This window comes from Lipotes vexillifer, unplaced genomic scaffold (genome assembly GCF_000442215.2).
Source record: "Lipotes vexillifer unplaced genomic scaffold, Lipotes_vexillifer_v1.1 scaffold10, whole genome shotgun sequence".
Classification (NCBI taxonomy): domain Eukaryota; kingdom Metazoa; phylum Chordata; class Mammalia; order Artiodactyla; family Lipotidae; genus Lipotes; species Lipotes vexillifer.
In genome coordinates this window covers 640929-658774 of record NW_006792541.1, presented here as the reverse complement: position 1 = coordinate 658774, position 17846 = coordinate 640929, and the positions used below count along the sequence as shown (strand labels likewise).

At 40.4% G+C, this 17846-nt stretch overlaps 1 protein-coding gene across 2 annotated transcripts; it reads right to left on the bottom strand.

Moving 5' to 3' along the window:
• Positions 1-2641: 2641 nt before the first annotated feature.
• Positions 2642-9442, bottom strand: ZNF706 (zinc finger protein 706). Of its 2 annotated transcripts, XM_007465730.1 has the most exons (4): positions 9260-9442; positions 6004-6140; positions 3766-3873; positions 2642-2954 (listed from the first exon to the last, which is right to left on the bottom strand). In XM_007465730.1, the coding sequence occupies exons 2-3, from the start codon at positions 6136-6138 to the stop codon at positions 3778-3780; spliced, it is 231 nt and encodes a 76-aa protein (XP_007465792.1). In that variant the 5' UTR covers positions 6139-6140; positions 9260-9442; the 3' UTR covers positions 2642-2954; positions 3766-3777. The 2 variants fall into 2 exon arrangements, with proteins under 2 accessions (XP_007465792.1, XP_007465791.1); XM_007465729.1 differs by lacking the exons at positions 2642-2954; positions 9260-9442 and having other exon boundaries at positions 3778-3873; positions 6004-6162.
• Between the last annotated feature and the right edge of the window lie 8404 nt (positions 9443-17846).

Here is a 17846-nt window from a genome sequence, read left to right as displayed (position 1 = left end):
GTAAACACAACCCCCTAGTGTTTATCTTCATTGCAATACACTCTAAAAAGTATATTATCTGTGACCAAAACTAAATCAGACCAAAAACTACCCCCAAAACGGAAATTCTAGCACAAATGAATTAATGCAGATTCATAGGCTTAAATATATTTCAGTTATAGTTTGGACTGTGATCGATCACTGTATTATAGAAAAAGGCCTCTACATTAACCACATTTTAAAACAGGTACAGTATATTCCACATATTTAAAAAATGAAAAACAAAGATTTTGGGGGGGTAAAATAGTAATGTTGGTAAAGCCTATCTTATTCATGCTACATACATCTCAGTATGATATGATTAATTAGCTATACAGTATCAATATAAAACCAAAAGTGTTATCTCAAATCTGAGTGAATGTATTTAAGGACTTATCCATCCATTCAATTCAATTAACTGATCTAAGCATTTTTTGTTTTAGTATTATTTTTATATTAGTAGCTAATTACTTCCCCCTTCCAACAGCTTACACTTATTTATATAGCAAGGTTCTAAGCAACGTTTTCCCTTTTATTCTTAAGAAGTATTCTATAGACCTCAAACAGATAGACAAAAGGGAAAACCTTGAGAAATGAAAGAAATCTCTTGCCACCCTTAGAACTACCAAGTTCTACACTCAAGAGACAATTCTAAATTGAAAAATGAAAAAAAAAATGGGAAAAATTTCCTAAAATGTAGAAGAAATTAGACTAATTTAGTTTTCTTTAATATCTTCTTTAATAAGACATTACAGCACACAACTGAGCCCCCAGTGTGTCAGTTAAACATGGGGATGTAGATGCATACGAAGGAGAATGGAAACAAATTTAATCTTAACCCCGTTCCTTTTGGCAACTAATGGCAATACAGAATACAAAAGGAGCAATTCTGTGTATTTTTATCAAGTCTTTGAAGACACCATAACAGTTTTATAATGAACTTTGCTGTGATCTGTTAAAGAATCTTCAAATTAATGAGGATGTTTAAAAACTGTAATCTTCCCCTTACACTGATTTAAGCCAAACACAAAAAATGGGGACTGCACTAATAATCCTCGCATGAAAGAATTAATGTCTTATGCTATATCAATGCAGCCATCTCCCTATCACTGAGATCTAAAGTTAAATATGCTGTCCTCAGCTGCTTATAAAAAAAGGGTTAAATACAAGAACATAAAGTTTTTATTCTGAATTTGTCAGTAAAACAAATTAAAAAAAATTAAACCAAAACTTGTAAAAGGTTTTTAAATGATTTGTTACTAACATAAACATACATATGCTCAAAGCACTTTTAAAAACTTTTAAATTGTAATTTAACCAGAACTTCTGTTAATAACCACTATAAGCAATTAGGTCAACTCTAATGTTCTGGTAACCAACATATTGGGAATTAACAAATAATAAATCTGAAACTGAGGAAATCAAATACATGAAAAAAATGACTATTTTTAAAGTAAGAGTATAATAGGAGTTACTAAGAAACTATCACCACTGAAGCTTTTCCTTGGAAATATCTTATTTTAAACTTACAGTGAAGACAAACAAGGTGGGCAGAATATGTACAGTTACAAAACAAATGCAGTGATGAGTTACAGCAGAAAGAGGGAATGCATTTTGTAATCCACAGGATCAGATTTGCGGCTCTAAGCAATTACCAGTAAATATTTGAGTGTTCTTCCTATTCTATCAACTTTAAAATTTAAACTGAGTTACAGCGGTTTCACTTGTATTAATAGTTGGCAAAAGCAAATTAGAAGAAACCCAAATTAGTCTGTTTTAACTGGGTAGCATTTACCTCATTCATCGGAACCAACCCACTTCCCCATCCTTAGAGCCAAAAAAATGTGGATATTGGCCTATTTTAATATTTTTCTAGTTCAGACGGAAGTCATACTGTACACAGCCTTTGATTTTAGGAATCAGAACAAAGTAAAAATCAACTACTCACTTAAAAAGGAAAGGAAGGAGAAGGTTCTGGGAATTAACCCAGTCACAAGCCATTCTAATCTTTCTGTTAATGCAAAATCCATTCATAAATTGGCCAAATTGTTATTAACTTCCAAAAACTCCTTTGAAAATTATATTTCAATTTCAAATGAAAGAACCTGAACCATTTTCAAAGAATCAAGTATAATTTATAAAAGACAGATCTTTACCAGTTCACATATGTTCCATCATATTTTGTATTGAACAGCAGGCTGATTACTTCATTGTGGCATATACTTCAGAACCTAATTTTTCAGATGGGCTGACTGACAATCCAACCACTTTAAGGAATTTATCAGTTATCTACAAGCGAGACCTGGCTGGCAGGTATAGCCAAGTCACACAGTAAGTTTAAATATTCCAACCTCAATCACAAGAAACAATCAGAGGGGAAAATGACACATGATTGCAATATACTAAGGCAGCAGGTAAGTCATTCTTCACCTAGGTCAGCAGCTGCCAATAAAATCGTGTGCACAAATTTAATGAATGAGTCTGCTCTAGTTTAACTATGAACATGCCCCTGAACTTAGAAAGGGAGATAAGAATTGCGCTTGCAATTCTAGCTGATGAGTTCATTAGATTTTTATAAGGCAAATAATGTAGAAAGTTAGAACAGAATTTCTAGAACCATTTATCCTGTGATGTTGTAAAATCAAAGTACTACTTTATTAAATGAGTTATTTTATACAATATGAACATCAATATAATTACAATTGTAAAAAAATTTTTTATAACAAGGATGGACTGATTTTCAGATTTCCAAATCAGAGTCAACTGTACATTTACACAGAATTGTCTTTGCATGAAGCCCAAAAGGGAACAGCATAAAAATGAATGTTTCTGTAGCCCCTTTATTTTTGCTGATCAACAGTTTGTTAGAAAAGCAGCTGCAGGTTTGTTACCTAAGGTCTGAGACAGGAGAAGAGTCAAAGGTGTCACGAATTCACCTACAAAACATAAGCAAGATTTTTGGTGAACGTAAGCATTACACAAATGTGATTTATATGCATTTCAAATGTCTTTAAAAAAAAAGCACAGGATGAATTGGGAGATTGGAATTGACATATATACACTAACATGTACAAAACAGATAACTAATAAGAACTTGCTGTATAAAAAAATTAATTAAATTAAAAAAAAAAAAAGCACAACATGCCTAAGCTACGAAGTTAGTCTGATAGATCTGTCAGCTAAATTTTTATAAACAGATCTTTGATGAATTTACTTTAAAAATAATAATCATGCATATACCATCACCATCATTTAGGAAAAAAAATCCAACCACACAAAGTATAAACTGATTATTTTCAAGCAACTACCTAGTTGATACAGTGAATGCCTATATTTTGCCTTACATTTTAATGTACTTAGAAGCTCTACTAAGCATTCTAAGTAAAATACCTGCAAAAAAGCACTCATAAACTTTGGTCTGCATCATTTCTGGGAGCAAGACTCTCAAATACCTTTATAATAGTTATTTTCTTTAAACTGAAAACTTTCTTCCATTCTCGGGCCAGAGTGGGCCAGCATCACCTCATGCCATTTTTGCCTACAGTGGTTAAAAACGTGGATGTTTCAAAGGCATTGAAAGGATATGGTCTGGGAAAATGGACTTCTAACAACTGTAAAGTTAAACATTAACTTCAGTAATGAAGTCTCAGCTAGAAGACAGAAATCAATTTTACAATTACAGAAGACAATTCTGCTCTCGTATACAGCCCTGCCATTAACCAACGAAAAGAAGAAAAGGTCAATTACCTGTAAACAACTTTATGCCTGAACATCAGCTAATTCTGGAGGAAGTGGAGTCTTAGGATGCTTGCTCTCAAAGTGCTGCTTGAAGGTCTTAGGGTCTGGCATTTGTGTCTAATTTAAAAAATTGTGCAAAAAAGAAGAGTTAGACCTGATTCATGAAATAAAAATTGCTAACTTTTAAAGTCCTGAGCCTACTCACAATTGACAACTATTGCAAAACACTTTTAAATTCCTATAACTTAATAGCTGGCATATGAAAAAGGACCCTGTAACAAAGAAATTCCTAGCATATTCCCACATTTCACATATAAAGGGTCACACAGAATGAAGTATTCTTATCTGATTAACAGTAAACAATAGGTAACATTTACCGAACACATTATGTTAAGCATGTTAAAAATTCTCATAGAACCTTTCAGTGATCTTTTTTTTTGTGCGTGTGTGGTACGCGGGCCTCTCACCGTTGTGGCCTCTCCCACTGCGGAGCACAGGCTCCGGACGCGCAGGCTCAGCGGCCATGGCTCACGGGAGCAGCCGCTCCGCGGCATGGGGTATCTTCCTGGACCGGGGCACGAACCCGTGTACCCTGAATTGGCAGGCGGACTCTCAACCACTGCGCCACCAGGAAGCCCCCTTCCAGTAATCTTAATTCAGGTCCTACTATCCTCATTTTATGTGCTAAGGAAACTAAAACCTAGAGATTAATTTGTCCAATACCTATGGTTAACCTAGTACTAGGTACTTCAGATCTCAAATACTACACTATACTAACTTATCTAGGCAAGGACCTTCAATTATTCTTTAGCACATTACATTAGACAAAACATGAAATGAACATTTTTTGTTGTTTTGAGTTTTTAAATATATGAGCTACTCTAATACTTTTAGGTCAAGGTATTTCTTCATTAGTAATTTAGCAAAATTTACTTCTACCTTGCCTCTTTCCAAACAGAGTCTGAAGCTGCTCAATTTCATTATTTTGAGTATATCAAAGCTCACTATGAACAGGTTATTTAATGTAATAGATTTCCTCTCTTAGATTACTGAGAACTTTTATGTAGTTAGGAACTTCTATTTCATCAGTAGTGACTTCAATAAATGATAAACTTTAGTCCAGGAATCAAGTCTTATCAAGATCCCTTCCCATCCCTACTACCAATTCTACCTAGGCATAGGGCTTTGGGGGGAACAAAAAAAGTCTCTTGTAACTGGATCAACCTCACTATGCACTTTTCCTTTGGCACTTTTATTCACTAACTTCAAGGGTAGTGAGCTTGAACAAACAGGCAAAAAAGAGACCCCGGCTTGGAATTTAAGGAAAACTTCTTTGAGGCAGTGTGGTACAGTGGTCTAAAAGGTGGGCTCTGGAGCTGGACCTCCTGGGTTTAGATCCTAGCTCTCCTGCATACTAGCTGGGTGACCCTGCACAAGTTATTCAGTCCCCATGACTCAATTTACTCTCCCGTAAAATGAGAATAAAAGTACTTTATGCCATAGGGTTGTTATGTGAATTAATGGGCTCATGCATGTAAAACACTTCGATCAGTGTCTGGCACCTGGTAAGCACTCAATAGCAGCTGTTATGATTATTCTTCAAATCTAATAAAATACATTAATTCTAGTAGAAGCCCTCAATGTGAATATACTCTATTTAGTTTTGTAGACATCATAACTATGAAGGTAGCGAAGAAAAAAAAAAAACCAATTAATATAACCAGAGGTATATTACATAGCTCTAAATTAAGAATGTAAATCTGACCTTTTTTAAAGTTCAAAGTGTTGCCCTTAAGAAGACATCTTTATTCTCCATGAGGAAACGGATTTTGCTTTGTTCACTCCTTTTCACTAACACCAAGAGAACTGTGCCTGGCCAAAGGAGCTATCCAAAACATGTAATTGTTGGGACTCCTCTGGCGGTCCAATGGTTAGGACTCCACACTTCCACTGCAGGGGGCACAGGTCCAATCCCTGGTCAGGGAACTAAGACCCTGCATGCTGCACGGCGTGAACAACAACAACAAAAAGCATATATATGTGTGTGTGTATATATGTATATATACGTATATATATAAAATTGTTGAACAGATAAATGAAGACGGGTTCCTAACACAACCAGTTCTCAAATCTCCTATTTCAAGTAAAGCATTTATCTCGCCATGTTTGCAAAATTTTAACCTATACAAACCAATCTCTAATGAAAGAACTGTCCACGAGAAAGCTATGTCTTTCAATTCCCCTTACCCTACAGACAGTGCAGGTATATATTAAGGCAGCTTTGGCAGCAGCCTTTTGGTCATGTCCTTGTTTCTTCTTTTGTCCAGCTTGCTTTTTGGCATTTTTCTGCTGAGACTGAATCTTCTGCTGTCCACGAGCCATATCTAAAAACAGAAGTTGAGGCATTAAAGTGAAATCTAAGTATGATAACACTCTCAGAGTTACAAATTCTCATATACAATGCTACTAGAGGATAAATTGATATAACCACTGTAGAAAACTAGTCGTCTACTCTATAATCTCACAATTCCACTCTTGGTATATATTCAACAGAAGTGCAGGTACACTGTTTCTAAAACTGGAAACAATCCAAATGCCTACTAATAGTAAGATGGATACATAACTTGTAGCAGATTTCTACAATGGAATACTATGCAGCACTCAAAGAGAAGAAACTATTGTTAAACAACATGGTTATATCTCAGCATTAAGGAAAGAAGCCAGATACAAAGAACATATTGTTGTATAAAGTTCAAAACAGGCAAAACTAATCCAGGAAGTAACGCTGGGAAGAAAGGGCATGAGGGGGATTTTTGGGGTACTGATAATGTTCTGTGTCTTAATCTAGGTAATGGTTACACATGTGTATTCACTTGTAAAAATTCACTGAGTTATACACCTAAGAATTGTACACTTTCTTATATGTAATCTTCAAAAGTTTACCAAAAACAGTTTAGCCCCTTCCTCAGTCATTTGTCTGATCATTTTGCAAAGGTACTCTCCCCTTCCAGTATTCACTGTGCAACCTGAGATTCTTACAACTTTAAGAGAAATAAAAGCTGTCATCTAATGTCTCTAAAGGAGCTCATACGAGCAATGGAAACCATTCTCTTAAATACTCAGGTTTCATGAAACTACTGTGCTATTCTTTCTTTTAAAAAAAATGGTATTCATAGGATTGCTGGACAAATTATTAAATAAGATTAAGGGTACCTTTACAAAAATGAAAGATACCACTTTTTACTACTGATTATCTGAAATGAAGATGGGTTAAAAATTAAGGGAAAAGAACTACTTTTACTTTTTTATTAAAATTAAAGACTCCTTTAAAGACAACACAAGTAAATCTGTTCATAAAAGGTCTATAATGAGTCTCAGCTGCTTTTTAAATACTTTAAAATAGGATCTAAGGAGAATTCCTATGGATAGTTTTGACTAGCACTGCAATTAAATTTTAAACTTTTAAGTCATTGCAGAACATGAACACACAAAGGATCTATAACTTCACCAGAAAATAGTGCTAGCTTTTTCTGACTGGAACCTTAACTAGTTAACAGGTATGAGGTCAAAGCATTTCATTGAAACACCTGAGCTTCTCCCAAAAAGAAAAAGGGAAACTGAAAAAATAAACACATCAGTTGGACAAGTTCCCACTAGCATTAAACACTGAACCAGAAGTCAAAATATAAAGAAGGATCAATCCTTTTCCAGGAAGCTGGCTGAATATTTTAACAAATTACAAAAATGTTTAGTATGCCAGCCTAATATAAGAACCCCATTCTCACCAAATAAAAGTAAATATTACCAGATGTCTTAGCCCTTGAAGACTATCATTTTTGTTATTTTTTAAAAACCAAATTCTTATTAATTCCAAGCTGAATGAAATGATTTTTTTTAAAGTATATTTATGGCACACTTACAAACCAATTCCCATGGAAACAGATTTGGATACTTTTGTATTACTTGGATGATAGGTATTCAATCTTTATGCATCCTAATGTTTATAGCATTCTTAATGTCTCAATGCTTTAGTATCAATACCTTATGTTAGAATACTTCAGTTCTCTCACAGATCTGAACTCTTCCACACGATGTATGCTATGCTACGTATGTTAATACACTGTGTGGGTAACCTCTTAATTGTTTTACGTTGGGAAAAAAACATAAAATGTAAGCTACTAATTCTAGAGGTTTCTTTGATATCTAGAAGTTATTAGCTATTTTGATAACATTTTCATGCAGTAATGTGTAGAAAGCAATACCATTAGATACATATTATTTTTAACTTTTGCAGTTACCATTTCTCCTCAAATATAACATTAACAATACATTTAACCCATTTTCATTGTCATCTAACAAAAGTAACAAAAAGCCATAGAAGTTTTAATAAATAGAAGACTGTGGTTGCTTGTTCTTATTTTTAAAACAGAAAACACCAGGTAAGGGAAACTGAATCAGTCTAAACGCCTGAGGTAGGCCCCTAAGTTCTAGCAACACGCTGCACTGATTTCCTTTCTGAAAGGAGAAATGCAAACGAACAAACCACCTGCTTTCGGACAGCTCGACTTAGGACTTACTCTCAAGCCAGCTGAGTTTTCTACAAGATCTAAGCGTAACCAAGTATAACTTCTCCTCGACTAAATGCAACAAACGGAGGAGCAAGAAGTCCTTTATAAGTACCTAGAAGCTGGCTTTTAATATAACTCTTACTTTGTATGGTCTTCTGAGGGGGCTCCAAAGAGGGAAGCAGTAGAGGGAATAGAGTTCTTCCAAAATGAGGAGCTCTTACAGGGGGCAACAAGTAAGCACTGTCCCAAAGATCCTCTTAAAACCAAAACAAACGAGTAAGAGAGAAATAGATTTTGGATCCAAGAAGTAGGATCATTCTCCACAAGCATCTAAAACGAAGAGGCCCAAGCACTGATCAACATCCTGACCCTAGCCTTTTAAATACATCCCTTTTGGAGAGGAGAGAGAATGAAAGCACCAGCGGTGAGGTCTATTTCACCCGGCACTTCGCTGAGCCCAGCTGCAGCCCAGCGCGCCTTCCTTCCCAAACCGGCCTCTCCCGCCCGGGAGAGCTCCCTCCTCTCTTCTGCCACCCAGAGCCACACAACCCCTACCTACCCGCCACTCCTCACGGACCCCGGCCCGAGACGCGCCTCCTGGAGGCCTCGGCTGCCCGAAACCCGGCCCCTTCGGCCACAGGGAGCCCCAGCCTCGAGAAACCGACCAGCTGCTGTCGCCGGCGGCTTACCGCTCCGCCGCCGCGGCCGGCCTGCGACCCGGCCACCTGCAGGGCCTGGCAGACGCCCGAGCTTCCCGTCCTTCCGCGGCCCGCGCCGGGACCGGACGGGCTCGGCCGCCCCCAGGGAGGCGGGGCAGGCCGGCGGCCCCTCGCGACCCGCGATGACCCCCCACGGTCCCCGCCGACCCCGCCGGCGGGGCCCCCACCCGGCTCCCAGGAGTCCTGCGGCGTCAGCACCGCCCCACAGCCGCTCACCCGGGCCGGGACAGTCTTGCGTCGGAGAAACCGCGCAGCGCGAGAGGGCCGGGGGAGGTGGCCGGAGGGAGAGGAAGGGGAGCGCAGCGCGCCCAGTACCGCTTCGGCCTCCTCCACCCGCCAAGGAGGGGAAAGGGGAGAGCCGGGAGCACAACAGCCCGCGCCTCGCACCCGCCGCCGCGCGCGCCCGCCGCCGCCTCAGCCTAGGGGGAGGCCACTACACCTCGTGCTCGCGCACGCCGCACAGCTCTCCCAGTCGCCCCAGCGCAGCCTGCTCAGCGCAGCCCCCGCCCGCCGGCCTTCCTGTCGCGGCCTCCCTCCGCCCCCACCCGCTCGCGCGCCTGCGCCTCTTCCGGTCGCGCGGGCCAATGGCAGCGCGCCCCTATTACATAAGCGAGAGGGGGCGGGGCCTGGCGGGGACGGTGGCCCTTCAGAGAGTGGAACAGCAGGGGACGTCGCGCTCTGTCGCAGGCGCACCGCCTCCCCGTTCTCTTGCGTGCTCCATCTGGGCGGCTTCAGCCGGCCCTAGGAGCCGCGTGATCTCGGTCCTGGCGGTTGACAGCCCGCAGTGTGATTCACAAGTCGCTTGCTCACTCACTGGGGCGGCGGCCAGGCTTCGACCCCTGCGTCCCCTCCCACGAGCTTCCAGTCTCGGCGGCGTCCTCCTGTGCCCCGGCCTGGGGAGGATCCCGGAGAGGGGCGCCAGCGCCGCGGCGGTGTGGGTCACCGACCCCGGAGCCCGCCACCCTGGCACACCGCCGCATCCGCCAGCAGTGCGGCCGGCGGGCCGGGAGGCCCTGAACTGGGACGCGCGACCTTTGTTCTCTCCACCACCTACCCTTTACCTCGTTCCCATGGAAACCTCAGTTATTTGACCATTCTGGGGGTTTTAGTGAGTTCACGATTCACGCCTGACTGTCTCACTGAAAATTGCCGGCTAGGCCCCCCTGACCGTTTCAGGCTGACTACTTAACAATATACTGAGTTGTTAATACTTAGGGAAATGGTTAAGTTGTGGGTTTTTTGGTCTTGACTTATAGGCCACGACAGCTAATTTCCAATATCAGAATCAAGAGTGATGGCGATTGTAACGATCATTAAATGTTTATCTGGAAAGGGCAGCATGTTTAGACGTCGGCTTTTTCTTAACCTCCCCCCCCCCGCCCCCCAGCACACATTGGTTTGTAATTAGAACTACAGATAAAACAACAAAGGAGGGTCTTGCATTTGACTGTCCCACCTTGACCCATAGCCTCCGCTCTCCCAAATTTGCCTGTCAGCGCCCCAGGAAATGTTAGTTGAACATAAGTACATCGCAAGTTTTCTGGACCGGTATATGTGTGTCACCAAATTGTTTAAAATAGCCAGGAAGGGGTTAACTGCTTATTGCATTTGGGTGGCATACGACAACGATCTGGTTGTTCAGTCCTTCCTTTTCAACCTCATTTCAGTTCCTCTCGCCTTCACTTTTCACGCCCTCCCTTCCGTATTGCAGTTTTAAGTTACATGTTCAAATTTTATTAATATCTCTCCAGTATTCAATTGTAAGCTCATTTTCACCACTATATACCCAGTGCTTAGCAGCGTATGAAACATGGTAGGAATTGAAAAGAAAGCAGGACTTGAAAAGAAAGCAGGAATTGAAACATGGCAGGAATTGAAAAGAAAGCAGGACTTATAGTGACATTTCATGAAACCATAGCTCAATTATTAGTAGTCACCATAACCATAATAACTATATTAACCTGGCTAACAGGAGGTGGATGAGGTACTTGGAAAACCTAAAGACACGAAATCTGTTTGTCTAGCCATGAATGAGATTGGACAACAGAAAGGGACAGGGAAATCTGATTGGCAAGGATAAGTCTTTTTAACTAGAAAGGTGATTTCTGTTGTGAAATAGGGTTAATGTGTCACTTGTTACCAAGGCCTAGATGAAATATTCATTCATACCAAGGCCTAGATGAAATATTCATTAAAACCAGTGTTTCTTAAATTTTTGAGTTATACCACTTGCAAGAAATTGGTAAATGCTATGGACTTTGCCCCTAAAAATTTCATGTACATATAAACTTATCCCCACTGGTAAAATTTCTGAACCTTGGTACTAATCACATTTTGGGCTGGATAATTCTTTGTTATGGGGGCTGTCCTAGGGACCGTAAGATGTTTAGCAACATCCCTGTCCTTCTACCCTCTTGATGTCAGTAGCACTTCATCTCCAGTTGTGACAACTGAAAATGTCTCCAGACATTGCCCAATGTCCTCTTGGGTCAAAATCTCCCCTGGTGGAGAACGACAATAGAGGATATGGTATTATGGTAACTTTATATGATGGTTAGGGCATTTAAAATACAAAGGGAAAAAAATGAAAGAAGGAATGAATAAGATTCAACACCTGTGAAGTGACAAACAGTAAATGAAAGGCAGATGAATTCGCATAACTACCAGCTGGTGTCCTACTTATGTTATAGAAATGTGACAGCGAATGGGATATGAACTCCTTGGAAAAATTTTTATACATAGTTTTGGTTTTAATCGTGAATGCTACAGTACTTCTACTGACTGTTTTTCCTCTTCTGCCTGAGACAATTACTCTAGGTTAATATGCAGTAAGCCTGTGCCTATTTTCTATCCCAATCACAAGCAGATTATAATGCTGCTCCGAAGACCTGAAAGACTTATTTATTTATTTGTATTCATGTCAGGTTTTCAGGGGTGAAAGAGCTGGTGGTTAGTCAATATATTATTTCTCAGATAAACATGGATTTATCTGTGGCATGTAGGTTAATATCTAAATGTAGTGAAGTGCTGGGAATTCCCTGGTGGTCCAGTGTTTAGGTGCTTTCACTGCCGAGATCCCAGCCTGGGTTCAGTCCTTGGTCGGGGCACTAAGATTCCACAAGCCACGCAGTGTGGAAAAAAAAAAAAAAAAAAGAGTGTAGTGCTCAGCTCAAGGGTTCATTGGAGAACAAAGGAGGCAAAGGAGGCGGTTTCCTGCCCCTATAGGTCCTTCCGCCTAGTGACAAATAATAACAACCGCAATAATGACAATGATAGACTCAAAACAAAAATGTTACCTTTGCTGTGGCTCTTCTTCCTCTGCTCAACTTCTACTTGTTGAGATTTCTCAGGGCTGCAAGGTGGATTCTCTTGTCTTCTCTACCCTCTTAGCCCAAAGGGAAAAGTTGTGGCTTTAAATAATGAACTTCATATGACCTCTCTTCTGATTCCAAATTAATATACCCAAATGCTTATTTTTCATTTCCATTTCAACGTTTCACAGTCATTTCACATTTGGTGCTATATGGTATTGAATCTAAGAAGCTATTGATTGTAAGTCACATTTCTGTCCACCAGGATAAAAAAATTGCTTCCAGTTGAAGGCATTATACTAAAATACTCTTGATTGTAAGACATCACAATTTCAGAGATGTTAAAATAGGTTTAAAAATAATGTGATGTATTAGAATAGCATCAAGAACAAAATTCTTAGAAGTAAACTTAACAAAAGAAGTGCAAAACCTACATTCCGAACACTAAAAAACATTGTTGAAAGATATTAAAGAAGACATAAATAAATGGAAAGGCATTCCATGTTCACGGATCAAAAAACTTTTTATAAAGGTGGCAATAGTCCCCAAAATGCTCTGCAGATTCAACACACTTCCCTATCAAAATCTCAACTGATGTCTTTGCATAAATCACCAAGGTTATTCTGAAGTTCATTTGGAAGTTCTAAGGAACCCAGATGTGGTATAGTAAGAAATGTGTTTGGTCTTTGTTCCTATCCCATTCCTAAAAAGTTTCTAAAACCCCCAGAATGTTTGAATGATAGGAGTGTTTTTTGTAGTTTATAAGAAGCTCCTTTTGAGCATACCTGAATTTATGCTAATAAGGTGATTTAGGTTGGGGGCCATAGATGGCCTCAGGATGGGGCTGGTCACCAGAAAAACCCAGTTATTAAATGATTAGAACTTTCAGCCCCACACACTGACCTCAGGGAAGGTAAAGAAGAGAGGGCTAGAGATCAAGCTCTATGAAATCTCTTGAACAAGATTTGATGAGCCTTCCGGTTGGTGAATGGGGCCTTCACATGCTGGGAGGGTAGCACATCCTAGTTCCATGGGGACAGAGGTTCCTGTGTCTAGAGCCCTTCTGGACCTCACCCTCTGTCCTATATAACATCTTTTATAATAACAGTTTAAACATAAGTAAATGTTTCTTTGAATTCTGTGAGCTGCTCTAGCAAATTAAATCAAAGCTACAGAGTAGATTGTGGGAACCTCTGATTTATAGCCCATCAGTCAGAAGTGCAGGTAACAACCTGGACATGCAATTGGCATCTGAAGTGGAAGTGAGGGCAGTCTCGTAAGACTAAAACCTTGTAAGACTAAATCCTTAACCTGTGGGATAGGGTGCTATCTGTAGGTAGATAGTGGCAGAGTTGAGTTACATTGTAGGACACCTACCTGGTGTTGCAAAATTTCTTGATGTTTGGACAACCTACATATCTGGTATCAGCAGTGAAACAGTGTAGTGAAGTAGGTATTGAGAGTAGAGGAGACACACACAGGAGTCCTCACACCAGAAGAGCCAAAACAATGTTGAAAAGAGGAACAAAGTTGGAGGGCTTACACTTCCCAATTTCAAAACTTGCTACAAAGCTACAGTAATCAAGACTGTGGTCCAGGCATGAGAATAGACATATAGATCAATGGGATAGAATTGAAGATCCAGAAGTAAATCTTCACATTGATTTCAAAATAGGGGCCAAGAAAATTCAATGAAGAAAGGACAGTCCTTTCAATAAACGGTGCTGGGACAACTGGATATTCAAATGCATATAATGAAATTGGACCCCTACCTTGCACCATATACAAATATTCATCAAAAATCGATCATAAACCTAACTGTATATGCTAAAACTATAAAATTCTTAGAAGAAAATATAGGAGTAAACCTGCATGATCTTGGGTTAAGCAAAACCTTCTTAGATATGACACTTAAAGCATTGATGACAAAAGACATAACCCAGTTAAAAAATGGGCAACAGATCTGATTAGATATTTCTGCAAAGAAGATATACAAATGGCCAATAGGTACAAGAAAAGATGCTCTCCATCATTAGCCAAAAGCAAAATCAAAACACTGAGATAGTACTCCACACCTACTAAAATGGCTATGATTGAGAATTCCCTGGTGGTCCAGGGTGGCCTCAGCCTGCAGCAGCTTGAGGCAGGATCTCAGTTCGCCAGCCAGAGATTGGCGTCAGGCCGCGGCAGTGAGAGTGCTGAATCCTAGCCACTAGACCATGAGGGCCAGTGGTCAGTGACAAGGGCCCTGGCCCATCAGCTTTGTAAAAATGAATTTCCACAAAGAGACGGAAAGTAGTGAAACAAGTAAAGTGTTTGTTAGGACCTAAAAGAGTACGTGTGAATAGGCGCACATGGGCAGACTCAGAGAGAGGGTCACGCCCTTGTGGTAGTTTGAATCACTTATATGGGGCATTTCTTCCACATTTCCTCTGGCCAATCATCTTGCTTTGCCTGGTTCTGAGTCCGTATTTGCTTTATCTCAGGGTCCTCCCCTGTGTGCGCACGCATCTCTTAGCCAAGATGGATTCTAGTGAAGAGGCTTATGGGTAGGTTGACATCACTTACTATGGGGTGGTGCCGCCTCCCTTTTAGTCCCCCAAGAAACCTTTCTGCACATATGTAGTTGGAAAGGTCTCCTTGACTTCGAGAATTAAGAATATGTGGTCTCTATGTTTTATCTGGACAGGCTCAACTCCTCTTCGCTTTTGCCATTATCTGTACCTTGGAGTATCTATCCACAGGGGACAGACTCCAGCTGCTCAGCTTGGGGCCCATCTATCTCCTGCCTCAGTTAGGACTCGGTGCTTTTACTGCCATGGGCTTGGGGTCGATCCCTGGTCAGGGAACTAAAATTCTGCAAGCCGCATGGTGTGGCCAAAATAAATAAATTAATAAAATAAAATAAAATGGCTATGATAAAAAAGCAGATAATAAGTGGTGAACAGAATATGGAGAAACCAGAACCCTCACACACTGTTGGTGGCAGTGTAAAATAGCAAGTCCTTTGGAAAACATTCTGGCAGTTCCTCAAAAAGTCAAATATAGAGTGACCATATGACGCATCAATTCCAATAGTAGGTCTATATCCAAGAGAAATGAGACATACATCTACACTGAAACTTGTACATGAATGTTCAAAGCAGCATTTTGGCTATTCATAATAGATGCCAAATAGAAATTACTCAAATGTTCAGCAGCTGACATATTGATGAATAAAATGTAGTATATCCATAAAATAGAGTATTATTCAGCCATAAAAAAGAATGGAGTGCTACAAAATGGATGAATCTTGAAAACATTATGCTACATGAAAGAAGCCAGTCACAAAAGATTAGATATTGAGTGACTGGATTTATATGAAATGCCCAGAATAGGTAAGTCTATAGAAACAAAGTAGATTAGTGGTTGCCTAGGGCTGGGAGACTTGCGGGAAAATGGAAGTGACTGGTAATAGGTATGAATAAGTAGGGGTTATCTTTTGCGGATGATGAAAATGTCTTAAAATTGATTGTGGTGATGATTGCACAACTCTGTGAATATATTGAAAACCATTGAATTGTACACTTTGAGTGGTTTGTATGTGAATTATAGCTCAGTAAACCTGTTATATATTGAAAAACCACTTGCTTTAGAATAATAAAGAGCATAATGTCCAATATTCTCTCCATTGCCATGCCCAAATCTCCTTTTCATCAATCTATCCTATCTCAGTAAAGGCACTGCTATCCACTGGGATAATCATTTCAAAAGCCTCATTGTTAGTCCTGGTACTTATCAGTCCCTGAGCCGGCACTTCCAATCTATTGCCAAGTCATGTTGATTCAACTCTAAAATATACATTGACTCTGTCCACTGTTCACCACCTCCACTGCCATTATTCTAATCCAAATCACCATCTTTCATCTGGTTGGTCTGGGGCATGAACTTACCAGGAAGTGGAGAACTTCTCCAGCTCCGCCTTCCCACCCCTCCTTTTTTTTTGGCCGTGCCTGGCGGTTTGCGGGATCTTAGTTCCCCAACCAGGGATTGAAGCTGGACCCACGGCAATGAAAGCACTGAGTCCTAACCACTGGACCGCCAGGGAATTCCCTCCAGCTCCTCTTTAATACAATCACTTCTAGGCAATCAGAATGACCTCTCTAAAATAAAGATCTGCTCAGGACACTTCTGTGCTTAAAACCCTTCACTGGCCAGCCATGGCACACAGAGTAAAATCCAGTACTCTCGTCATGGCTCACAAAGCCTTGTCTGGGTTCTTGACACTCTTCTCTCTTGCTGTGCTCCAGCCTCAGTGGTCTTTCAGTTCCTCAAGCCTACCAAGTTCTTTCCGACCCTGGGGACTTGATATATGGTCTACCCTCTTTTGTGATATTTGTAATATGCTTCTACCCCTCCGTCTACTTTCTAGTCACTCTTCGATTTCCAGCAGAAATGTCACATTCTCAGAGAAGCGTTCCTTCCTTGAGCTCCCATCTAAACGAGGATTCCTCTGGTCTAGTGCTCTCATAACACCCTGTACTTTTCATCCTTAGGACTTACACTATGTAATTTATTGTAAATACAGTGTATATTCATGTATATACATGTATATAGGTATATGTGTATATGTATATATATCTGTAGAATGTACATAAAATGTCTTCTTTCCATTTGACTCCTAAAATAATAAAAATATGTAATACTTATATAGTTCCTACTATCTACCAGGCACTGTTACATGTGTTTTACATGTTTTGATTCATTTAATCCTCCCAACAACTCTTAGGTAAGTAAGGTACAAAATGGTTAAGTAAATGACCTGAGATTACGTGGCTAGGGAGTAGAAAAGCTAAGATGTGACTCCTGGCACTCTGGTTCCAGAGGCTGGGCCACTATCCTACACCATATGGGTAGGTTCTGTATGAGTTCTTTTCAACCCCTGTGTGTAACCAGCATTGAGCATAGTGTCTGGCATGCTGTAGGCATCCTATAAATACTTGCTGAATGAATATATGCCTGGGTGATCCCTACAAACTCGGTTAGGAGCCCTCTTAAGTACCAGAGAGAGTGCTATGAATAGCATTTATATAATGATAATAATGTAAATATGGATCTAACCACAATTATAAATACAAATATACTTTTCCTGGGAGGATGGGAGAATGGGAAAACTCTGTGTGTGGTGAGGCCATGTAGGGGGAAGGGCTGAAAGAGAATTAAATTCTCCCCTACCATAAAGTCCCTAGATAATGCCCAAAACCGGGAAAAAGCTTTCAAGAAATAATAGTATAAGGAGGCTATTCAGAGATATAGAGAAAAAATACCTAAAGAATTGACTTAAAGAATTGTAAGTAGGGCTTCCCTGGTGGCACAGTAGTTGAGAGTCCACCTGCCGATGCAAGGGACACGGGTTCGTGCCCCTGTCCAGGAGATCCCACATGCCGCGGAGTGGCTAGGCCTGTGAGCCATGGCCGCTGAGCCTGCGCGTCCAGAGCCTGTGCTCCGCAATG